The sequence below is a fragment of the Chrysemys picta genome, chromosome 9 (assembly GCF_011386835.1).
Source record: "Chrysemys picta bellii isolate R12L10 chromosome 9, ASM1138683v2, whole genome shotgun sequence".
NCBI lineage: Eukaryota > Metazoa > Chordata > Testudines > Emydidae > Chrysemys > Chrysemys picta.
The window spans coordinates 45,518,656-45,544,830 of NC_088799.1; the positions used below are offsets into that span (position 1 = coordinate 45,518,656).

The following is a 26,175-nucleotide window of genomic DNA, read 5'->3' on the forward strand; positions in this document are numbered from 1 at the left end:
CTGCCATTGAAGTCAGTGGTGAAAGTCCCACTGATATCAGTGGAAGCAGATAGGCAAATGCTGATAACTCACAAAACTCCTGAGAGTGAGTGTGTATATAGTGGCCAAAGGTGAGAGATTAGTTCAGATGTCGCTAAGGCTTGGAACTCTGGTTATTCACTGTAATAGACTTATTTTATGTATGGTTTTTCGGGTAGGATGGTCCTGTTGCTCATTCTTTGCCATCATTTTTTTGTGGCAAATCTGTGCCAACTGTCCATTGTGGAATTTAAGCCACCATATCCACACCCATTTGTGTGGCAGAAGGCTGCGTTTTATAAAATTTGGAACACACACACCAACTCTAGAGCATAATGGAGGGAGTTGACAGTGCTCCACGTGTAATGAAATTGCATTATCGGTCATTTAAATGGACCTGAGATGCTTCAGCTACTTAATAAAATTTAACCAATTTTTTTTAAAAATCACCATAAACACAGCTTACGTAAAAACTAAAAGTGCACGAAAGTTGCTATTTAAATTGTTCATTAATTGAATTTACTGATGGAAAAAATAATGGGATTCATGCGTCATAGGCAGCTGAGCAGTTGTAAAAGACCTATGTAAATTAAAATAATGTTTAAGTTAAGCACATGCTTAAAGTGACTTACCCTATGCAACAGGTCAGTGGCAGAGGTGGGAATAGAAGTCACATGGCTCCTATCTCACATAGGAGCCATTTGCAGAATTCAGAGCTAAGTTTGGATTTTGAACTCCTTCCAAGTTTGGTGGTGGTAGGAAAAAAAAGACCGGCAATAGCAAGTGTCAGAGCCCGGGTCCACTGACTTGGGCTCACAGGGCTCTCACACTACTGGGCTAAAAATAGCAGGGTAGATGTTCCTGCTTGGGCTGGATCCCGGGCTCTGAAACCCGGTGATGGTGGAGAGTCTCAGAACCCGGGCTCCAGCCCAAGTGGGAATATCTACACTGCTATTTTTAGTTCGATAGTGCAAGCCCTGTGAGCCCAAGTCAGTTGACAGGCTCTGAGGCTCGCTGACCTGGGTATTCTTTTGCAATGGAGATATATCTGGAGTCTCTTTAAATTGCATAAAGAATCCAAAACCTGGCTTACCCAGACAAAAGACATTTTTGTGGAATTCACATCGCTTGACTACAAACATTTTTCATGAACACACCAAAGCTTTTATTTAATCATCTTATAGTCTCCAAGTTAAAAGCATACTTGAGCTAAACATGAGAGCTGAACAGGCTATTAATCTGAACCCAAGTGTAGCATCCTGAGGGCATTAAAAGCAAATGTTTGTGTACTGACAAATGAAAGCCCCAGCATTGGTGAAAACAGAATGTATCTCCCCCAATTGAACAAAACAAACATCTAATTCCACAAGGATTTCAGCTACCATAATACCTCGAGATCATACCAATTACAGCCTTGCTGAGTTTGTACAGTTAAGTGTATTTATTTATCCACTTGGTTAACAAAATATATAACCTATGCTGATATGAGACAGCATACACAAAGTCAGAATTTATTAGACTCATCAGTTTCACTGGAGCAGAGCACTTGGAGAGAAAAAATCTGACTAGCCAAAAGTAAAAAAAAAAAAAAAAAAAGGGAAAGAAAAAAAAAAAGTTTTAAGGCTTTAAGATTTTGAAAAAGTCTCAGTTCCTCCTTTCAGAAAAACTTCAGCCTGAACCACAGATGCAGCAGAAATCTCAGCTGAGGCAGAAGGAAAGTGCCAGTTCTAGCATCTTAGAGCAGCCAGTGGATTTTATTTATTTTCAATTAAATTAAGAACAAAACATCTGTATTTTTCCTATTTTGGTAAATAAAAGCATAATTACAGTCTGAAGGGTGGTTAAAATCCCTGTTTCTCAGCTAATATTTTCTTCCACAAACATTTGCAATCTCCATTTGGAAAGCATGACGACAGACTGTGGAGTGTGCAGATGTATGGCCATCACCGGCATGTCCTGCCTGTAGACCTGAGCTTCCTTGTGCACCCAAGTATGCGGTTTTCTAATAGTTCACAACATCCCAAAGGGCTTTTATTTGTCACTCTCATAAATTGTGTAAATAAAAAAGGGGATGGAGGAGGGAAGAAGGTTTCTAGCTTCATTTTTGCACCTCGTCCAGCCTCTTCCCTGTCCTTTAAAACATAATCTTCCTCCAAGTAAGGCTATATTGGGGATTACACTTCTGTAAACAAGTGTGTGTGTGGGGGGAAATACAGCTACTGATCAAAGCGTTTCACCATCTACTGCCGTAGAGTAAGAAGTCTTTAAGGTGAGAGTAATATAACTTCTACAGCAGTCGGAGGTGTAATTAAGGTTAAATTACAATTCCATCCACGCAGACATTCTTTTTACCCTACAAATTTCTGAAACAAATAGCTTTTGGGTCAAAATTTTCTGTGTTTGGCTCAGCCATGATGTGATATTTTTTTTAAATGATTTCTATACAACTAATAAATCAGTCTAGTAATTTGTGTTGTATGTGTACATTTAACAAACAATCAATCATCTCTCCCGTCCGTTCCCTGCAGAAAACGTATTCAGGTATAATTCAAAAACTTCCAAATACCGGATAAGTTTCTTTAACCTTTACTTATTCTATGAATCTCAGTGAAATGTAATAACCCAGCCAACTTTAAAGAAATTAGTTCAATGTTATAAAATTATGTGTAAAGCGTAGATTGCCATGAGTTTGAGGTGATCCAATGTTTGGAGTCATTTTTGCTGTGAAATGATCTTTAAAAAACCCAGAAAACTAAAAACCTTTCAACTTTAAGATCAATGTAAGGCTTACAAGACCGAGCCATCGTACACTTATAAGTATTTAACTACAAGGGCTAAGGTTTTCTGATATGGGTGCCTAAAGTTAAGCTTCTAAATCCATATTTAAGCACTTGTTCAAAGTGGCTTGAATTGCAAAAGTTAGTGGGAGTTGGTGGGTTCTGAGCAGTTTTGAAAATCAGGCCATGCAGGGTACATCTACTCTGGGGAAAAAAGCCCTACGGTTTGGCAGCAAGTCCCAGAACCTGGGTCAATTGATTCGGGCTCATGGGACTTGCACTACGGGGGCTAAATGTAGCAGCGTAGATATTCCTGCTTGGGCTGGCACCTGGGCTCTGAAATCAAGCAAACAGGGAGGGTCTCAGAGCCTGGGCTGCAGCCTGAGCACGACTGTCTATGCTGCTATTTTTAGCCTGGTACCATGGAGCCTGAGTCAGCTTATTAACCCCTTATTAATAACTGGTTATTAAACCAGTTGACCCAGGCATTGAGACTTGCTGCTGCCGGTTGTGTGTGGGGGTGAGGGGGAGGGTTGGCAGTGTAGGTGTCTGCTTATTTAGGGTCCTAAAACTGAACAAGAGGCTAACTGTAGGGCACATGTGTTTTAAAATCTTGTCTGAAAATTTTAGATTCTAGGGCTGGATGAAGGTTAAAAAGAGCTCTTGTTCTGACCAAACCAGAACAGATGTCCTCAAATGGAAGGGAAATCAGAATATTGTGTTAGGGATCTAAATTTCAGTGCAACAGGTAAAGCAATATCAGTTCCATTAGAAAAGAAAAAAGTCACATCTTTTTAACTATCCATACTTAGGGAGACCATAGTATTTTTTCCAGTTAAGGGACTGCATGGACTGCCCTTAGCCCTTATAACACCAGTGATGTAAATATGCACTAATAGGAGAGGATATTCTTTCAGTTTTCTTCTGTTGGTGGAAGGGACAAGCTTTTGAGCTTCATAGAGCTCAACCTGAGGGAGAACCAACACAAATTGACCAACAGAAGTTGCTCCAATAAAAGATATTGGCTCATCCACTTTATTATTAAGGTTGTATGACACTTCCCATTATCAGACCCCTTTTTCACTTGTTTATAACTTTGGCAAACTTCAACCATTTGGGCTAAAATTTTCTGTGCTGAATGTCTGCCTCAGCCTGACATTTTTTGGAAAATTTCAGCCAAAACAGTTCAGCCGTTCAGAGAACAAGGCTAGGAAAAATAGCCCATATTATATATAAAATGGTTACTTTTTCTTAGACAAACTCTGGCGCCCCCATGCTTTGGAAGAGAGACTAGTAACATTGTGGTAGTTTTATCTCTTTATGAATACAAAAATTTCATAAGAGGGGATTTCACAGACAGCTGGTTTTTCCAAGAAGACAAGTGGAATGCATTTTGATAGCAGGGGAGGTAGATACAGATAAAATTGTTTATAGATTTAACTGAGCAATTATGGAAATAACATGATAAGGAGAATCTGGCCTGTATAGAAATTAGTCCAACAGTTGGTGAATTATGTCTTCCTCATGCCCAGGAAAGAGCTGCTGGGTGTCTTAGATATTCTTTGTAGCAAAGATGTAGTGGCAAGCATAGTCTTTTTTTAACCCAGCAATGAACAGTTTGTCCTGAGGGCACCTTGAGCAGAGGGCAGTACTAATTAAAAAGCACAAGTCAGTTCTGACCTACTACAGTGGGATGGAGTCTACAGATTTATTAAACACATAGGAAGTCTATTGATCTGAGGGTTTCAAAAATTGTTTGAGTGCAAAAGTCCCTCTTCGAAAGGAACGCATGTCAAGGATGAATAGGCACAGAGTTTTTCTTTTTTGTTTTTTTGCAGAGTCCCTGTAAATATTTTTGTGTGTGTTTAAAAAACTAATAATTTGTTGATGTGTTTTTTAAACAGCAAAGTCAAAGTGAAGAGCCCTGGTTTTAATGGTGATCCCTATGGTAAAAGAAATTCCTTTATCATGCACTAGTTTAAGTAAGGAAATGGACACTAGGAGGTGTAATCTAAGAGGTTGTTATAAACACAGAAAAGTTGTCAAGTTCTTAATATGCTTAATTTTTTTTTAATTAATTTAGTTTTGGGGGTGGGGTGGGAAGAGATCTGGAGAAAACGATTTCTCCAGCAGGTTGACTTTTAGAAATGGCAGCAGCTGTCTGAGGCTGCTGAAAGGTTTGAAATGTTAGAATAAATCCCAGTGAGATTGATTAGCGGGCAAGTAATGTGGTCAGAAGCATGTGATAAACTGCACAGGCATCTGATAAGCGGATCAGTTGCCTCTGCAATTTATAACATGCCCCTCCAATTTGTCATATGGATAGAACTCCACAAACACGGTAGTTGTCTGTTCATATATACTTACAAAAGTTACCTTGACCATGTCCTTCCAATATATAATCATGTGAGCATGTTTTGTATATAGCTGATTGTCTATTTCAAAAGTAGAAAACAGCCATTTTTATTTCCCGAGTAAAAAAAAAACAAAGACCGCAAAGGTGTAAATACATTCGTTGCATTTATGAGATGGTGTACATCATAAAGAAAATTGCCAACAATTCACAGTACTTTATGTTGTTCTTGAGCTTGTTTTGCGATTAGAGAAATGTGGTTCTTTAGATCTTGTAGAATAAGTCTGTTAAGGAAGAGACAATTAATTCTATCACCCTTCTTGTTCCTGTCAGTAATAGCTGTTATGCCAGTTGACTTGCCTTTGTATATAGGTTTGCTCAGATAAAAAAGACGGTGTCTTCAAAGAATACTGCCACATCCTAGCTCTTCCAGCAGATTTTCTGCATAGGTACAGAGGTGGGGGGTGGGGAGGATTATGTAGCAGCTTTTTGTGAATGAACTCAATTTAAGACTCTCTCTTCATTCCTTCCCTCATCCTTGTGAAGTACCTTAAATCAGGAGTTATTTCATGCTGTAAGTCCCTATCGGGCAAAGCTTTAAGGTACCCCAATCTCGATAGACCTGTAGTTGTAATAGAAACACACTTAAAAGGAGACCAGATTAAAAAATATCCCTTGCTAAATAAATACCAAACACCAAAATTCATGAGGGGAAACGAAGACCAGTTTTTAAAAGGATTAAAGTCTTTATTATGGCTGCTAATTGCTTATTGTGCCAGGAATGCAAATGGAGCTTTACAAAATAGTCTGAGTCCCTGCCCCAAAGAGCTTACAATCTAAGGTTCTGATCCCGCCTGAAGCTCTGTGCAGGCAGATCCTTACTTTTTATTTACTTCAGCAGGGCCCTGCCCAGGTGCTAGAGTCCACCTGCCTGGATCTGCTTGTAGGATTGTGGTTGCTTGTGTGAATATTCAATGTACCTGGAAGATCACAAAAGCATTTGTTGCTGGCTACGTAACATATCTTACGTAACTTGGTTTTGTGAGAGGACACAAAAGATGGTGGCATTGAGATGTGATGAGTGGGGTCAGGGAGAGAGCCCCAGATGTTGGGCAGCAGGTACAGCTTTGCACATTCCAACATCTATAGGTATGCTTTCAGTTGTCCAAGGGTTACCATTTTGCAGCTGTAAAGCCCAATTGCAAACACATACCTCAGAATGCCCTGATGTTAAGACTATTAAAAGTGCCTGTGTAAACATTTAGATTCCCCGTGCATATGCCAGCACTTGGGGCTTGCAGTTTCATACACGTTTAGTGGAGACAAGCCTTTGAGAAATTTACCACGATAGCACCATCTCTTTATAATGCTGTATTCCTCACATTAGTGTTATAACAGGGTAGACGTCCCTAAAACGAAATGGAAGGTTTAAACAGTAGAGAAGCTATCCATGCAAATGGTTTAGCTGTTAGCTGTATTAAGTTTAATGGTATTTTATATACGTGGATCTCTCTGCTAGGATGCTATACAGCTTGTCCATCTACTAGGGTCAGGAATCACTTCCAGAACAGATGCTTGCATGTTTTTTTCTACTTGCTCTTACACACATGTTGCTGTTTTTCCATCACTCAGAAGGGTGTACCACGTAAAAGGGGTGTTCTAGCACTGTAAGTTTGCTGGCAGCCTCCTGAGCAGGTGCTGGCACATAGACAGGGACCTAAGGTATCCTTGGACCATGCTACCTATTAGAAGTTGGCAATACTGTAGAGGAAACCCACTTGCAGCACGTTTTATGAGCTCTTTGGCTAGGGAAGGCATGGGGTTTAATTACCTTATTTCCCTAGCCATCCTTTTGCCCATGGTTCAGATAGCCAGACCTTTTGTTTCACACCATTTTAGTGAGCTTTGTTTCTTTTTTAAAAGCAGTAGTATCATACAGTGCATACACTGCTGTGGCTCCATGCAGCTCCCAGAAGAAGCCAGCATGTCCGGCCCCTAGGTGGAGGGGCAGCCAGGCGGCTCCGTGCAGTGTGCGCTGCCCGCAGGTGCTGTTGCCATTAAACTCTACTTGACAGCTAAGGTAAAATGTGTCAATGTCATCCCTATGTGTCAATCCACATTTAGTCTCAATCTCGGGTGGCTGAATGCCACTTGTCCCTCTAAGAAGTTGTGTACAAAGGGCTGGGACTTAATCAACGCGAGCTTATGACCCGTACTTACTGGGAATTCCTCGTTCATGGGGAATAATTGCAATCCCCGATCCCCATCACGAATGGGGTTCAACGGGTTACCCGCACCTGTTGGTATAGGGTAGACACCCGCTGAGCCCAGGGGCGGCTCTAGCTTTTTTGCCACCCCAAGCACGGCAGGCAGGCCCTGGTTCCTGGCCAATGGGAGCTGCAGAGCCGGTGCTGGGGGCGGGGGCAGCATGCGAAGCTTCCCTGATCGCCCTTGTGCTCAGGGGCCGGACATGCCGTCCACTTCCCAGGAGCTGCGTAGAGCCAGGGCAGGCAGGGAGCCTGCCTTCGCCCTGCTGCACCACCGACTGGATTTTTAACGGCCCGAAACCCGGTTAAAAACGGTCAAAAATAGGACACCTGGCAACCCTAGAGTAATAATAATGGTATAAATAAAATGTTGCCACACACACTAAAGTAAATTCAACAGATTTGAATACACCTTTAGTTTAGATTTTAACAAATTGAAATATTTTGTTGAATTATTTCTCTTCTAATATTTCTGTGGCTGCAGGGACAGCATTAAAATCAGCTGTGGAAGCATGTCAGACAAGAAGGGATTTGGGTGTAAAACATTGTGTTAAATGGACACTCAGCACTAGAAGACAGTATGCCTACTCCCCTTATTCACACTGACACATCTAGCTCCAGAAGGAAGTTCTGAAATTTGGAATAAAACCCCACCACTCTATTTCTTTTGCCATTGTTAACATTGTACAGGACACCACGCTACCAACTTATATTTGTTCCTCTAATTCTTAGGCAATATCCTTAAAATATGACAGCAGCATTCATAGTGAGCATAGTTCACTCGCCCTCTCTTTCACTCTAGGGGGCAAACTTAGAAGCAGAAAATCTTCTTGACTCTATGCCCATATAAATTGCATCACAAATTCATGCATTTGGTCAGACCTGAGAAATTGTGATACAATATTTGATACTTTTTCTGATTTGTATGCCTGGTTCCTCCCACCAACCAACCTGGCGGGATTATATCTGCAGTTTTAGGAGTCATAGGCCAGTTTTCCATGCAAACTCTCTGGTTGGGCTGACAGTTTTCACACTGTTGATTCACTTTCTCTTGCTCTCTCTATACTGGAAAATTATTTTGTAGCCTTAGCACAAGGTCCAGGCAAATCTGAAGCCATCCAGTTACATTTCCTCAGTATAAATTGCTCCTGGCTCTCCTGTAGTTCCTTTAGGGGATAGTCAAGCCATCTAAATAGAGCAGATGTGAATCAGTGACTGAGGGCCGCATTTTTAATGCTATTTAGGTGCAGATAGGCACCTAGTGGGGATTACAAAAGTGCCTGAAATCAGTGGAAGTTAGACACATAGACAATTCTGAAAATCTCACAAGACATCTATCTATCTACATCTTTAAGTGCCTAAATACCTTTAAAAATCTGGTCCAGAGTCCTCATTGCAACCCAGGATGCCGTAATCTAAAGCAATCTTTAGGAAGATAAGTCCCCTCTGTCCCCTTGAAATTATTTATTATCCTATCGATGGCCTCCTATGTGGAGCTGTCAGACTACTACATTCTCCTATTGCTAGGTCCCCGCTCCTCAAAACTGCTCTTTTCTCTTACTTGTTTGCACTGGCTAGATCACAGCCTCCTTATTGAGGTGTTAATAATTTGTGTATCTTAGTATTAATACAGTTTTCTCAATTTTTCATATTTTGGTGATTTATTTCTAAAATGATATATGTGCTTTAAAGAAAGCTGGAATTTCTTTCTGCCTAAGTGAGAACCATTTGGGGTTTTTTCCCCCCACCTTGTTAATTGCGGTAAACTCAGTGGGATCCCTATGTAGAATTATTAGATGGCATCAAAAAGACAGAAGAAAGTACTTAGCCTTGGGGTGTTTCTTTTAAATCACAGTCTTTACAGAGAGAAACTGGCAGTCCCTGCCTCACTGTTCACAGCTTTCCAATTTGAACTCAGAGTTGTGAAAATGTGGACGCTGTGAAAATATGAACTGTGAACATTGGGAAGTTGTGAGCTGGAGAAACAGGTAGGGATTTGCAATCTTGTTCAAATGCAAAGGTTACAGATTGTGGTTAAAAGATTAATCCTGTAATAAGCACCTTTTCCTGTCATTATGACAGCAGGAGTAGCTGCAGTGGCGCTAGTCAAGGTTGCGTAGTGGTTTCCAGTGTACCACCCTAGTTTTCATTTGTTCGTAATTTTCTGGCCGTTCATATTTCAGACAGTTTTCCAGACTTGGCATCTGTCTAAAGGTGAATTTCATTTGAGCAAAAATGGTATTGTTGTTTTTGAGCATGAGAGTGGGGGCGGCGGGAAAACCCACTTCCATTTCTGGTGACTTCTTTTTAACAGTTTTACAGCGGGAATTTGAAAGGTGAAGTCTGGGACACAAATAGCCCTCGCTGAGGAGCATTGTCCCAGAGGAAATTGGGTTTCATTTGTCTGAATTATTAGCTTTAGAAAATCCCCTACAACTGAGTTTGTGTGAGTTATTTTGTTGCTAAGTTCATAAAGCTCATGTTTGAGGAAGGATTCGCCCATAGAGAAAACTTTGGTAAATGTGCAGCAGCTAAATCAAGGAAAACACCTTGGTTAATTTAGCTATGTAGTGAAATCTCTAAGAAGGGCAGCGGCTCAGCCTGAGGTTTTGTGATGTGACTGAGGCAGGGCTTCTGGATACTTGGTAAGGAGCCCGTGTCTCATTCTTTGCAGGCCTCCGAAGACTAGGCGAGGATAAGGAGGTATACAAGAGAGAGCTCCACTCAGATGTGCCTTGTGAGTAAAGTACATTCCCCATCTGCAGAGCTCTTACAGTTTGAGGGAGAGAAACTTTCTTGAATACCTCTTGAGTTGTGCAGGAGTGTGTCTTACTGATGGAGACCTTCAAAATTTGCCAGCTCTTGCAATTTCATCATGAATCTTATGATATTTGGTGTTTTTTTCTTAAGGTCCCAAATTCTAAAGTCATCTGAGACTGCGAGAATCTCCATCCGTTTTCTTTTTTATTTTCTTTTTTTTTTTAAAGTTAGTGTCTAGCTGTCTTGTTTGTGGAGAATAACTTGAAAATGCAGATCTTAAAGGCTCAAGAATCAGAAGAGAAATCTACAGAACTCAAAATATATTATTTAAAAAGTTCATGATTTTTAAGGCAATTTTGTGGTTCTTTTTGATTCACGATTTTTGAATGCTTGAAGTTGGCAATACTTCACCTGCAGCACATTTTATGAACTCTTTGGCTGGGGAAGGCATTGGTTTTAATTGCCTTATTTCCCTCGCCTTCTTTTACCTGTGGCTCAGATAGCCAGTCCTTTTGTTTCAGATCATTTTAGTGAGCTTTGTTTCTTTTTAAAAGCAGTAGTATCAATTAGTGTCCCTATCTGAAATTAGTAAGGATCAGTGTCTCTAGGCCCTGATTCAGCAAGGTGGTTAAACATATTAACACTCTCATTAAAGTCTTTGGGACTACACACATACTTAAATACCTTGCTGAACCCCGGGCCCTAGTTACTAGTATGGGCAGAGGCTATGTTAATGAGAAGATGTAATGCTACTATGGCAATACCTGTGTTTCTTATACGGGCAAGACACAATATATACTGGATGATTCATGATGCCTGAGCAACTCAGACTGAGCTGATTACTAGGGTAATTAATACAAGTTGCTGCACCATCTCTCCTGACAAATCTGAAGCCTGAGTGTCTAATACACACTGCAAGGTGGACATTTAAATTCTGTGCCAGATTGGCTATTTGTCAGCCACACATTTGGGCCTAATTACTAATTAATTTTCACTAGCTAATGTAGGTATTTTTATCAGTGTGTGAAATCTAGAATAACTTAAACCTTCTGCAAATGAGCTAATTGTAATTTGAATTCGCTCACCTAAGTGAGAAGTAATAGTTCATCAGCTCTTAATTAGAGTGGACTTTTTCAAGGAGTAGTTTCCCATTTTTTGACAGAAGGATATGCATCTTGTTTCTCTTGTAGTGAACAGAAAAAGCAGCCTTACCTTGAATTGACAAATCGGTCTGCATTTGTTGTTGTTTTCCTCATTGTGATGAATGGCAAGTTGCCATTTAATACCGGGATCACTTATCAACTTGTGCAGCAAACATTAGTTGCCTCAAAAAGAACACTGATTATACAAGAAGGAGAACTTGAATGCAGTCTTATTAAATTGTAAATGGATACTTGAGATTTTACATTAAAAACACTTTAAGCTTACAGAGCATCTTCTAAATTCCAGTGGTTTTACAAGCATCAATGAAACTCCACAACCTCTCTGTGGGTGAAATGTAAATATTAGCCCACCCATTTTACAGACGTCAAAACTAAGGGAACACAAAAGTTACATAAGTTGCCCAAGACCACACTGAGTTAGTTGCAAAGCCAAAAATAGAAGCCATAACACCTTACTCACAGTACCATGCATTAGCCACTAGACCATACTCCCTCCCTAAGGCCTCTTCTACCCTGGAGAATTTTTTTCATGCTAAGTAACATCAGTTGTTCCTAGCATACTGAGCCTCTATGCAGACATTTGTTACAAACATTGTCAAAATGTGTGTGCTTTAGACCATTTGTTAGATCTGCTGTAAGCAACTCTAAATAATGATTGACTTCTTCACTTGTGCTAGTGTAGATGAGAAGCGCTGGCATGTTGTAAATAGTCCTGTTAGCACTGTCCCACAGTGCACAAGCCACAGGTGAAATCTCCCAGAAACCACTGCACATAGCCGTTATGCCAGAGCTTCTCTTATAGGTTACTGGGAGCAATGCACTCTAGTGCTGCGGGTAGACATAGCAGGGTGGATAAATGGAAGTGAAGTGGAATTACTAGTATGGAAGCTCTCTAACATGCCCATGATGCACAGGCCAATACTAACGTTTTAATTGCACACAGTGGAACAGTCAGTGTGGTCGAGGCCTTTCAGTGAAATGAAAACTTTAATACCTCCATTAACGGCCGTCAGATCACTTGCAGAAACAGTGATAACTTTATGACAACGGAGATAAAATCATCATTTGCCACCATTTAGGGTCTAGCAATAGTAAAATTACTAAAGGGCAAAAATATAGAATAAACATCGGGTTGCCAATTTTGATTGGACATATTCCTTGAGGTTTCATCACATGACATAATATTTAATTAAAGATTAATTTTTAATTCCTGGAGACTCCAGGACAATCCTGCAGGCTTGGCAACCCTAATTTTAAACAGCTTCCAGAGAATCACAAGGCCTGAGACAGTAGACCCAGGCCTGCCCAGCCTCCCCTCAGGAGTGGTAGCTTCCCTCCATCAGCCTCTCTTGAGATAAGGGCAAACAAAGGAGAAATTAGGATCTTTCAGCGGGAGATTGCCACAAGAAGAAGGAAGTAGCTGAATTGCTATTCATCTTGATAAGCAATTCAAGGTGAGTGTATTTGATAAACTATGTGTTAGGACAACCAGGGCTTAAAGCACTTTCACTACTCATTAAAATGAGATCTTCAGCTAAGCACTTGCTAATGGGATCAGCATCTGATTTTTCTCCATGTCAAGGACCCTCCATTACAAGGCACTTTTACAGATGGCTTGGATGACTGCAAGGGCTCTTTAGCAGCATGTTGGCTGCACACATGCATGGAGAGGATATCTTTAAAGAAAGGAATAGATTTTAATCTGGTGAGCTGAACCAGGGTATAAAATTAATAATTTTTTTAAAAAAGAGGCGTCTGGTGCTACTGCAGTTTAAATATTAAATGAAGATAATGGCCTGGAGTTATTTCGCCTTCCTCTGCAGCTTGGGCCACGGCCACTTGCAGGTTTAAATTAATATAAATGGTGGATTCCCTGTAACTCCAAGTCTTTAAATCATGATTCAAGGACTTCAATAACTCAGCCAGAAGTTAGGGTGTATTACAGGAGTGGGTGGGTGAGGTTCTGTGGCCTGCCATGTGCAGGAGGTTAGACTAGATAATCATTATGGTCCCTTCTGGCCTTAAAGTTCCTGAGTCTCATAGTCTCTAGAGAAATTTAGGTCATATAAGACTAGGCTGGAAATTTTAAGTAGTGGGAGTAATTCCGTTTTGGGTGCCCAGCTTGAGACATTAAGGCTTGTTTTTCAGATGTGCCGAGTATCCCAGTTTGTCAGTGGGAGCTGCGGATGCTTAGTGCCGCTGGATAAAATCAGGCTTTGAGTGTCTCACGTAGCGCCCCCAGACAGTGAGTCACTCACAATCAGTAGCCAGGGTTGAAAAATGTGGTTGCTAATAAATATTTGAACATGACTGACAGACTCTACTGAGGCAAAGCCAAACATTAGAGTGGCCAGATAGCTTAATTCCCTGGGAATGTCCCAGTTTTGCATGTGCGCCACAGGCAATTACATTGAAATGGTGTTGCTTTCCAGTTTTAGTATAGCTGGCTGGCTAGCTACTGCCCCGCTCGCAATCCCCAGAACCATCAGTGTCTGATCTTAGTCTTGGCACAGCACTGCCCCAGTGAATTGTTGTAGGACTCGTCCCGAAAAGGAGCCTCTGACACTCCACGGCACCTAGACTTGTGGGTTTGGAGCTCTGCAAAATCCACTGTATGCTACAGCATCCATTTCCCTGCGCGGCACAGATACAGCTGAGCTCCAAGGTTATTTTTAAAGAGGGAACGGAGCACCAGGACTCAAAGGAGAATGAGATGGAGAGTGCACCAACACAGCCTGGGAGAGGGTGTGCAGGGTGGGCAAGGGAAAGAATTAAGACCATTTGCAGCTGATCCCCATAACAAGCAATTTCATCTCAAACTTAGAGCTGCCTTCCCCCACTACTCCTTCATAGAGACCTCCTCTCCAGATGCTGAAACCTTTCTGTACAGACCACCCATGACAATATTTTTTTAAAAAGAAAAGTATTTAAAACATCTGCCCTCCCTATCGAGGATTTAGATATCTCGAGTGCTGATAGACAGAGATGTCTAGTGGACAGAGCACAAGATTATAACCCAGAAATGCTTGAGTTTTCATCCTATCTGCACCGCTCACTTCCTATGTGAGCTTGAGCAGGTCACACCCTCTCTGCCTCACTTTCCCCATCTGTAACATGGGGATGTTGATACTTATTTCCTTACTCACGGGGTTCAGGATGCTAAATTCATAATGTTCATAACATTCTCAGATACTATGGTAATGAGAGTGATAGAGTGAGATTAAATACCTCCTTCAGACAGCGCCAGCCTGCACCAGCACATGCCTTAGCACTCATATTCCTTCCCCTTCATAAATGTAATTTCTCCCATCAGATGCACAGGTGAGATTTAGCACTTGTTATCTGAGGGCAGAATAAAAGTAGCAGTTGGTAGCAGTCAGGATCAGAACTTGGTACTTCATGGGCCCCAGTCTTGTTCTCTGCCCAATAGATATGCTGCTGCTCAAAACTCTAGTTATTTAAATCCTGGGAAGAGAGACCAGGTATTTTTTAAAAAAACATTCTCCCTGATTTCCTATAGCAGATCTGTCATCTTCCGGCTTGTTATCGCCACACACTCTCCTGTGCCCCGTATTTCTTTCACAGGTAGTTATTTCTAGCCATTGCTAAGGTGCCCATTAGTCAACTACACTTCAGAGGCCTAATTACCAGAGCCCCTGAGTTCTCTGGACTTGGCAATATTTCTTCCTGTCAAAGCTACTGCACACAGAACACTAATGAATACAGGATGACCAGTGACCTCTGCATGTGTACGTTCTACCAGGGGGTTGGATTACTTTGTTAATCCACAGTTCTACAGTTGTAGGTCCCTCCTTATAAATGACTTGTGCCACATATATACTCAATTTGCACATTCTTTATAGAGAGAAATCGCCGACTGCAGTTCTCAGTTACCCATCCATCCTCATAGGTCACAGAATACACTCATCAAACTACAGGACCTGAAGCACAACAGGGACACTTGTTAGGTAGAGAGTAGAAATAGAAAACAAGCAGAGAGGAAGGATAGCTAGGAAATCAGCCTAATCACAAGTACCACTGCTGTATCAAAGAGAAACTTTCCATTAAAGTCACATGGAGAGGATCAGCTAGCAGTTACGTTTTGTGTAGCGAGGGGAGGAGCGGAAGATATCACCAGGTTGTTACGGTCAAGTACCATCCTGAACAAATGCACTCTGTGACAAATAAGGGTTCCGTCCCATTCAGGCACATTGGCACACATCACCATGCTGTGTGTGACTTGAACTTGCTATATTGTACGGGGATCTTGTTAGGGCTCCCAAGATAAGCGGTGTCCAGCCTGGGCAGTAGCTGGATGAATGGGAGACTTCTAGGGGGAAAACAAGGTGATGTTGACAATTCAGGAGGTGGGAATCTTCCCTCTAGTAACCACTCAGTCACTGCTCTGGCGTGGTACTAGGAGGAGATGGTTGGTTGTGGAGGTTCAATCTTTTGAATGAAATGCAAAATTGAGGTCTGGAAATGGGAAGGGTGGTATCTCGGGTGCTCCACTTGTATTCCCAAAGGAATAATTGCAGTACACTCCGTTTACCTACATTTTCCTGTTGCCTGAACTGGATATAGTCTTCGTTTTCTGTTTCTGGAGTGTCCTGGTGCCATTTAATGGCATTTAAAGCCCCGTGCACTGAGACAGGACCAAGTAGACCTCCTAGACCATGCCTAACAGGTGTTTGTCTAACCCAGTGGTCTTCAACCTTTTTACGCCCAAAATCATTTTTTGAATTTAAGGGCAACCCAGGATCTACCCTGCCCCTTCCCTGAGGCCCCGCCCCCATCGCTAACTCTGCCCCACTCTCACTGGGCAGGGGGTTGTGATTCATGCAGGGGTGAGGACTCTGGGCTGGGGCCGAGGGGTTCACAATGTGGGAGGGGGCTCTGGGCTGAGCCTGGGGTAGGGGATTGGGTGCACTAGGAGGTGAGGGGTGCAAGCTCTGGGAGGGAGTTTGGGTGCAGGAGGAGGCTCCAGGCTGGGGCAGAGTGTTGGAGTGGGTTTGGGGTGCTGGCTCTGAGAGGGGGGTCAAGGCTGGAGCAGGAGGTTTGGCTGCAGGAGGGGGCTAAGGGCTGGGGCTTGGGGTGCAGGAGGGGGTTCAGGATGCAGGAGGGGGTATGGGGTGCTGGCTCTGGGAGGAGGCTCAGGGCTGGGGCAGAGGGTTGGGGTGCAGGAGGGAGTTTGGGGGGGCTAACCTAATTAATGGCAGTAATGTTTTAAAAGAAATCATTAATATTGTATTCATTTTTCCCCTTAGTGGATTAAAAAATTCCTGAGATTGATGGTGGCTGAGATCCATTACCAAATCTTCCTAGATTCATGTATTTATAGAATGCCCTACTTCCAGTTTTGCCTATTTACCTGACAACTGTGTAGGACTGTCTAGCCTTGCTAACTTAGCTTAACTGTGCACCCCTGCTTTCTGTGCATTACTGAAAAAAATACATAATTTTTAAAAATCTTCTGGAAGTGAATGAGAGTTTATGCAATAGTTTACTTCTTGAGGGTCAAATGCTGGTGGCTTTACTCACTTGGGTAGTCCCACTGAAGTCAACATTAAAGTTACTGCTCAGGTGAGCACATGCTTAAATGGTTTGCTAATAAGGAAGGGATTATTTATGTGCTTAAAGTTAAGTCCTAGCTTAAGTATCTTGCTGTTCAAGGCCTTAATATTTAATATCCTACAAATTCTTTGAAAGAAAATACTGTCTCAGCTTTAACTGCAGAAGCACTGTGGCAGTATGGTTTGAAAGAAATATAAAATCTGTTGTCATTTGTTATTAATGAGATCACAGATAATACGGTAGTTAATTTGCGGCTTTTATCAAATACAAATGTTTTATACTGTATCAAGCACTTGTCTTGCATCTCTCAAACTATGAACAAGCATTCAGGTTTCAAGAATTGTTTGGACAATTTTGTGTGTGTGTTAATTCTGGTGCAGTCTCTGAAACGGGATTGTTAACTTGTGCATATGAGTTCTTGTCACGCAATGACAGCACTGAAGAGAAGCACTTAGCATCTTCAATTCTGACAGCCCTTTGTCAGACTGATTTAAACAGTGATTTACATACATTACCCAGAGCAATTAAACAGGCAGAAGTAGGATTACTGAATTTTCATTTTGCTGTAACCATTCATTGTTGCTGAAGAACTTCTGCAGGCTGAGTATGGGCACTTCCATGTGGATCCCCTTGGCCATTAACTTCTGCCCTGGCTGGATTGATTGCATTGCTTGGCCTTGCACTAACCAAGGAGAAATGTGGCTCTGAAAGCTTAGTGGCAGAACACTGCACTCTGCACAGCAGATTTTTAGGAACATATCCAGAGCTTGCACTCGACCTTGTTTTTAGATGTTGGTGGAGGGAAGAAGCAAGGTGGCAGCAGATCACTCTATGTGGAGCATATCCTGCTCTGTCCTTTTAGTAACAGCTCAAGACCTAAAATTGTGGGTGGAAGAGGAGTTCAGTCAGAAGATAAGAGGAAAGGCTGACCTTGGCTCCTCTTTCTCAGCCTCCTGAGTGGTGCAACCAAGTAGGTGTCTTTAGACTGGCCTGTTAGAGATTTCTAGTTCTCCTGCTGATCTTGTCATCCTCCTCTTTTCCCTCTCTTTGCAGGTTATTTCCAGGATTTGTTGAACAAATCAGAGAAGGCCCTCCATGACACTTTTCCTAGCACGTATGGAGAGCTGTACAGCCAGAACGTCAAGGACTTCTTCAAGGAATTGTACAGTGAGCTGCGGCGCTATTACCGGGGCTCCAACATCAACCTGGAAGAGGCCCTCAACGAGTTCTGGACACGCCTGCTGGAGCGCCTCTTCAAGCTGATGAATCCCCAGTACCACATCACTGACGAGTACCTGGACTGCATGGTGAAACACTCCGAGCAGCACAAGCCCTTTGGAGAAGTTCCGAGGGACCTGAAGCTGAAGGCGACGAGAGCTTTCATCGCAGTGCGCTCCTATGTGCAGGGGCTTAGCGTGGGCAGTGATGTTGTCAAAAAGGTCTCTCAGGTAGGTCATGAGACAAATCTCCTCTGTATCCACCCTGGCATCCTTCCCCACCTAACATTTCCAGGACCCTGTTTATTGTTGATGAGCATTGGGTTGTTGTGCTGTTTTTCTTAAACCTTCATCATTAATAGGCAGACAGGGTTGTTGATAATGAACATCCTTTGCTTGTATAAATAATTGCCTGAGGGTCATCTGCCAAATAGCAAGCTGGGGCTGTTATAAACACTGACAGAGCAGGAGAATGGAGGTGCAACTCACCGCAAATCAAACTTTACATCAGTTTAACCTATGTGGCATGCTGCCGGGGAAGCTCTAGTCATCCAGATTGTCTAGTTGTTCAGTTGCTTGTATATATTCCCAGGACTTTCCTGGCAAGGATATTGCCATGCCTTTACATCACATTGTGTTATTTTCCTCCTTGGTGGTGATATGATGTAAGGCATGGAAAACTGACTTGCAAAGAACGTGCTGGGAATGCGTGCAAGAGCTGCATGTCAGTGGTGGGTGATTCTTATGTCTGTGTATATATAGCAGTATGTATTTATACAGTGTGTGTGTGTGTGTCTGTGTGTACAGAGAGGGTGAGTTTGTAAAGTGCATTGGGGTCTTTGGGGATGAAGGTGCTCTACACATGTAAATTAATGCTATTGAATGTGAAGTTTTTGTGGGATAAAATTGTATGCATCCTCTGGTACAAGAGGAACCTTTCAGAGCAGGAGGGAGGCTATCATACTCGGACAAGGTATTCAGGCTTTTTACAGATGAAACCTTGAAAATCCATTTTATAAAATTACTTGCATATTTCTTGTGAAGATGGCAATTGGCAGGATAAGGATCGGGGTGTGACTAAACTATGAATGCAAAAATTGAAATACCAATTAATTTCCTGGAAAGAAAATGCCTGGAAGAGGACAGCATTATTTGTTATAGCGAGTCCAGACTTGGATCTCAGAGAGACATGTTAATGTGTTAACAGTGACAAATCCTTTCATTTATCAATGCGTTACTATAAAACTGTTCAGCTACACAAAAGCCTTTGCACATCTTATTAACATCACACTCTCGTGGCACTTACAGCAGATAAAAGAGGGAAATGGTATACGTTAAAAGAGACAGAAGTAAAATATTTTTTCATAAATCCTTTGAATTGCTGAGTGTTTCAGCTTTATGCACTCTAATCTAACTTTAGCCCTGGTTAGTGGGTCTGAGGGGATAAGGTGAGTGGCTGACAAGTTTTCTTTTTCCTTTTCCTTGTCCCTGGAGTTGCCCCATTCTCTTTTCCTTGCATAAACGCAGCCATAGCTGTTCATAAATTGATTCATTTTCAGCACCAGTGGTTTTTGAAATGGAATATCATTTTGTATTATATTGATGTATATCGGTTTTTACCCACTCTCATATGTACAATGTGGATTTTAAACTCTTAGAGTGTTTGATTCCCCTGACATGCTTCTAAGTTCTCTTAATCATTTCAGCAGCACTTTATCAAACAAGGTACAGATAAACTGTGTGAAAAATGACCATCTTTCAGATCAGCTGGTAAAAGTATGAACTTCCGGAGAAGGTAGCACTGCCTCTTCCTTCACTCTCAGTTCCTTCTCCAGATCCAAATTCCTTCTGCCTGGATGATTTGTCCTCAAAACAAAACTCATCAAACCCACTGTTTTTAAAAATATGATTATTATTATTATTATTTTATTTTATAAATAGCATCCATATGAAACTTCTAAAACTGGTCCAGTTTGCTGAACAGCTCAAAAACCTCAGCAAATCCAGCTCAAGTGTTCAGTTTGTAATTAAACCCACAAATTGGCAGGTTTCACCTGTTTCTTCAGGAATTTTCTGCATAGTTCTAGTAGCACCACTGAAGGAACAGGGAGGTGGAGACTGGACTGCTGACACGTACGTTTTGCTTCACAAATGTCTTGGTAGCCAGTAGTTATGTAGAGAACATACGGCCTGGTTCACCACTGCTTTTCACCTTGCATGGGCATTTACAGTATGTTCAGTCGATGTAAAATGCAGTGTTTTGTACTCTTTGCACAGGAGTAAATGACTGCATAAGGGATAAAGCAGTGGAGAATCTGGCCCATACAACTGTTCATAATCATCAATACTTTTTGTCAGAGTATTGATGTGCTTGTTTTTTTAATAACTTGCTGACAGGGTGCAAGTTTAACCTGAAAATGATTGGATTCTTTCAATTTATTCCCAATTCCAGGTGATCAGTTGGATTCCCCATTGACCAAAAATAAAGAGCAGTTCAGATTATTGGCCTTTTAAAGTATCCCATTTAATCTGAACAAGTTTTTCAACCAGCATTTTAATTTGACAAATGTTTTATGTTGCTTTGTTTTTATGATGATAGGGATTTTTCTAGGATTAAAGGTTGAGAACAAAAACCTTTACAGCCAGGAACTTTCTTTAAAAATATTGTTTGATCTGAAATTTCATGCTTGGTCTCAAACCAGCTGTGGATGTTTTGCTCAGAAACTCTACAGAAAACCCACTGAACCAGTTTGAGTTAGACAAGTATAAACTAGGGCTGTCGCTAAATTGCAGTTAACTCATGCGATTAACTCAAAAAAAATTAATTGCAATTAATTTCAGTTAAACAATAGAATACCATTTGAAATTTATTAAATATTTTTGGATTTTTTCTACATTTTCAAATATATTGATTTCAGTTACAACAAAGAATACAAAGTGTACACTGCTCACTTAATATTATTTTTATTACAAATATTTGCACTGTAAAAATGATAAAAGAAACAGTATTTTTCAATTCACTTCATACAAGTACTGTAGAGCAATCTCTTTATTGTGAAATTGCAACTTACAAATGTAGATTTTTTTTTTGTTCCATAACTGCACTCAAAAATAAAACAATGCAAAACTTTAGTGCCTATTTTATCTGCATTCTGCCATATATTTCATGCTATAGCAGTCTCGGATGATGACTCAGCACATGTTGTTCATTTTAAGAATACTTTTGCTGCAGATTTGACAAAACCCAAAGAAGGTACCAGTGTGAGATTTCTAAAGATAACTACAGCCCTCTACCCAAGGTTTAAGAATCTGAAGTGCCTTCCAAAATCTGAGAGGGACAAGGTATGGAGCATGCTTTCAGAAGTCTTAAAAGAACAACACTCCGATGCGGAAACTACAGAACCTAAACCACCAAAAAAGAAAATCAACCTTCTGCTGGTGGCATCTGACTCAGATGATGAAAATGAACATGTGTTGGTCGGCACTGCTTTGGATTGTTATCGAGCAGAGCCTGTCATCAGCATGGATGTTATAATTGAAATCAATATATTTGAAAATGTAGAAAACATCCAAAAATATTTAAATAAATGGTATTCTATTATTGTTTAACAATGCGATTAATCGTGGTTAAGTTTTTTAATCGCTTGACAGCCCTAGTATAAACTAATATTTTTTGTACTTTTAAGAAATTGTTTTGACTTTTTTTTGTACTCAAAACAACAAAAGCTGCTGATTTCTGTTAAACTGAAGTTTTATCATGTGGCTAGTCCTCACTGAATAATCGTCGTTTACGTTTGAAAAATAATTGTTAAAGAGCAGTGACGTTATAAGTGACAATAAGAGTATTCTAAGTGTGCACAATGCATAGTTTTCCTCAGTAAGGTGAACATCTAATTAGGTGATCAGTAACAACATAGTGAATAGTAATAGTAGAAAGTTTACTTGTATGTATTCTTGGAGTTGGCAGTCTCTTTTGGCCTCTGACTTGCAAGCTACTGCACATGAGTGGACCTGGCCCTACCTGAAATTCATTGCAAGATGGACCCCTTAGAACGAGACCCTCTCTCTTCTTCTTGGTTTTGACTTTTGTCTGCTCTTGCAGTACCAGTATATATCATCTTTGTATCCTTCATCCTCATTACAGCTGTTACAAGGCCTTCTCTTAAAATGCAATGCAAACAATGCTGGGGAAAGCAAAGTGCTTTTCAGACTGGAGTCTCTGAGGAGCTTTGTGATGGGGAGGAGAGAGAGAGAGACTGTCTCTGACTGCACGACAAGCAGGATTCTGTAATTTCTAATGACTGCTGCCTCCCCATTTTGCCAACGTTGCATTTCTTCTCTTGCCACCAGCTGCCAGACTTCATATCCGCCCAACACTTCAGCCAGTTCCTGTGCCATTTGTCTCCCAGCAGGCTCTCTGTGCAGCCACTCTAGCTGTGATTGAAAGGTATATGGGCAGGTTCAGCTGGGATGCAAGTGGAATAGAAGCTGCTTGCTTGGAGCAGGAACTGCACATACCAGTGGAGATAAGAAGTCTGATGGGAGCAAGTAGCCTGTCAGAAAATGGCATAATCATTATTTCTCCTACAGTCACTGTAAATCACCCTTGGTTTTAAGGAATAATCACTGAGGCAAACTTTGAACCATAGCAATGGGATCTGAAGCTTTTCATTCCTTGGTTATTGGTGCAAACATGGCTCCACCTTGATAGTGATAGAAAACTTATCATCTGTTCAGCGGGTTTTGTAAAATGATTTTGGAGGTCTCAGTCCATTGGCCAGTGGACGGCGTGTGCATGCAACATGCACTGCGGATACGCTTGTTAGCAGTGTCAGCGGATAGATGAAGGGCTTAACGGAAGTGAAGACTGGTAGTCCTCTTTCAGAGCTAGTGCATATTAATGTGCGGTGTGGAGAAGCTTTGCACTCCTGCTTCCAGCTTTATATCTGGTCTGTGGATAGAGAATTTGATTCTTCATGACTGTCAGCCAGGCACCCTTCACAAGCACTCTCTCCTTTATTGTAAGATAGGGCTTGTACAATATGAGAGAGGTCCCACTTACCACTGTTAAGGCATTACAAGTATTTGAAAGCCTGGATAGTAGTTTGCATGCCAGTGAAAGGGAGAAGAAATATCTCACTTCTATCTAAGATTCTTTTCTTTCATTCTTTCATTATGGGGTTGGCAACTGCCCCAAAATAGCATTTGCTGTGACTCAGAGAGAGCTTCATTTGAACAGGTGGGAAGTATTGTGTTTGGAAGACTTAGGCAGAGGCTGCCAGTTGCCGCTCAGAGGCACAACACTTGTTCCTAGTGCTTACCATTCTTGGCCTGATGATGCAGGGGAATGGGGAAATTAATTAAAAACAAATCACAGTATGGACAAATAATGTTGATAGTGTGGGGAAAAGGAAGCAAAATTAGAAAGTTCAATTTAAACAAGTAAAAGATAAACAGCTGTATGAAAAAGTGTAGAAACTAACAGCAGAGATACACAATGCAAGGAACAGGACTATTCCAGTGGGGGATGATGATTATTATTTGTATTATGGTAGTGCCTAGGAACTTCAGTCAAAGATCAGGGGCCATTGGGCTAAGTGCTTTGCAGACAGGTAATGGAAAAGACAGTCTTTCCTTCAGAAAGCTCGCAGTCTGCGTGTCGGACGGGATGCAAGCATGCCTGTGGATGAAATAGGATCGGGGAATAGTGTTCGGTGTCCAGAGTGGAGTTTGTGAGGGATTTTCTCATGCTGCCAAAGTATAAGAGCAGTCTTTCTTTTTCCCAGCTCCCCACTGGTCGTCTCCCCAGAAACTCTCTGAGTTTCCCTGTGGAGACAGTAAAGGCAGGCTTGCCTCAATAGCTTGCATGTTGCCTGTAACCAGAAAAGTTACCAGTGAAGATGATTACTTCATTGAGCATTGGGTGGCATTGTTGCCTCTCACATTATAACATCCAAGAGAGGTCAAAATTTCATTTCCTTTGCATTGGCTGTTCTCCCATCTCGGTGTAGGATTTCTGATAACCTCACGTTTGAGACAGATAGAAATACCATCATTTTTTGTTTGTATTGAGGTAGCAATTAGAGGCCAGGGCCCCATTATGCTAGGTGCTGTCTGAATGTATAACAAAAACCAGTAAGAAACCAGAACAAGTTCTCTCCCTAAGGGATCTCTTCTCTATAACCAGCAGCACACACCTTGTCTGAGTATTGTGTCATAGCTTTGACTTGACCTTTGTGTAGGCCCCTCCTCACTGAGGTAGGTTTCTCTCCTAGTGCAGTTTTTCTATTTTCACTGTAAAGCCATCATTGTGCCATTTAGATCTGGTATTATATTTCTGTGAAACATTGTTTAAGAAATAAACCCAAGCCGCCAGCCTACATCTGCAAACTCCGAGTTCTTGTGTACCCTCTCCCAATGCATCAGCTGCCTCAAACGAGCCAGCCGGTACTTGGAGCTGTGCTGGCAAAACCAAATGTGCTGGCTGGCTGACCAGACTGCTGTGCAGCTGCTTGTTGCTTTAAATAACTTACTTTTACAGCTCCTGTAGCCACACAGGCACATCTGTGATTAGGTTCAAAATTATCTGTTACCACTCAAGAAAAAGATCTTGGAGTTACTGGGGATAATTCTCTGAAAACTTCTGCTTGGTTCACAGCAGCAATCCAAAAGGCTTAAAGGATTGTTAGGAACTATTAGGGAAGGGATAGAAAATAAGACAGAAAATATTATAATGCCATTATATATATAAATCCATGATAGATCCACACCTTGAATGCTGTGTTCAGTTCTGGTCACCCCATCTCAAAAAAAGGATATAGTGGAACAAGAAAAGGTTCAGAGAAGGGCAACAAAGATGATCAAGGGTATGGAACAGCTTCAATACAAGGAGAAACTAAAAAGATTACGGCTGTTCAGCTTAGAAAAGAGAGGGCTAAAGGAGGACATGACAGAGGTTTATAAAATCATGAACAGTGTGGAAAAAATGGAGAGAAGTGTTATTTACCCTTTTCCACAGTGCAAAAAACCTGGGTCATCCAATGAAATAAAGAGGCTGCAGGTTTAATACAAACAAGAGGAAGTACTTTTATACACAATGCACAATTAACCTGTGGAACTCATTGCCAGGGGATGTTGTGAAGGCAAAAAGTGGGTTTAAAAATATGGGTTTAAAAAAGAACTAGATAAGTTCATGGCAGGTAGGCCCATCAATGGCTATTAGCCAGAATAGTCAGAGATGCAACCCCATGCTCAGAGCAACCCTAAACCTCTGATTGTCAGAAGCTGGAAAGGGAAGATGGGGTGGATCACTCCAGCTGCCCTGTTCTGAATGCTCTCCTACAATTCTGCTACTGGCCACTGTCAGATACAGGATAATGGGCTAGATGGACCATCACTCTGACCCCATATGGCCATTCTTATGAGTGTAAAACATGAGTAAAGGCTGTACTGCTGTTCTGTCCCAAGGGTGCCTATTACATAAAGATTCCAGCAGTATTAGAGCCCTTTTGTAATCTCTACAATCAAGAACTCACTCCCCTCTTTAAAAGCTGGTGTTTCACTTTCAAGAACAACTGAGGTGAAATTTTCCACAAACATTCAGGAGGATACAGTCAGTATATAACATGGCAGCAAGTGACATTTCATTTCTCTGTCGCCTCTCTTGCAGATCCCAGCACATAAAGCCCATGCCGTTCCATTGTATTTATCTGTTGGTATTTAAAGGCAGGACTTGAATGGTTTGTATGTTCTGGGGGACAATTAGCTCTCAAGGATTGGAACCACCTCCATGATATCACCTCCGTTCCGGGCCCTGGCAGATGGCCCTCATGTGGTCTGGGTTCCTCTGGTGGACAGGCAGAGGATTGTAGTGAGATATTCAAGGTGCTTCAACTCTTGTCAGCAATGGGACCATTGTGCAAAAAGTTTATGCCAAGCTTTATTTCATATTCTACAACTCCTCTCTGTGCTGTGGAAACTCCCCGCCCTGTGGGTGTTTGGCAAAGCTAAACCAAGACTGCATTGCAAGGTGATGATATGTCTGCT

General features: G+C 41.5%; 1 protein-coding gene across 2 annotated transcripts in view; it reads left to right on the top strand.

The window, feature by feature from the left end:
- GPC1 (glypican 1) overlaps positions 1-26,175 on the top strand; it is a 311,664-nt gene that overhangs the window by 232,222 nt on the left and 53,267 nt on the right. For both annotated transcript variants that reach the window (XM_065556062.1, XM_005282477.5), the window contains exon 3: positions 17,966-18,360. In XM_065556062.1, coding sequence (XP_065412134.1) covers positions 17,966-18,360 — 395 coding nt within the window. The remainder of the gene's footprint in view (positions 1-17,965; positions 18,361-26,175) is intronic.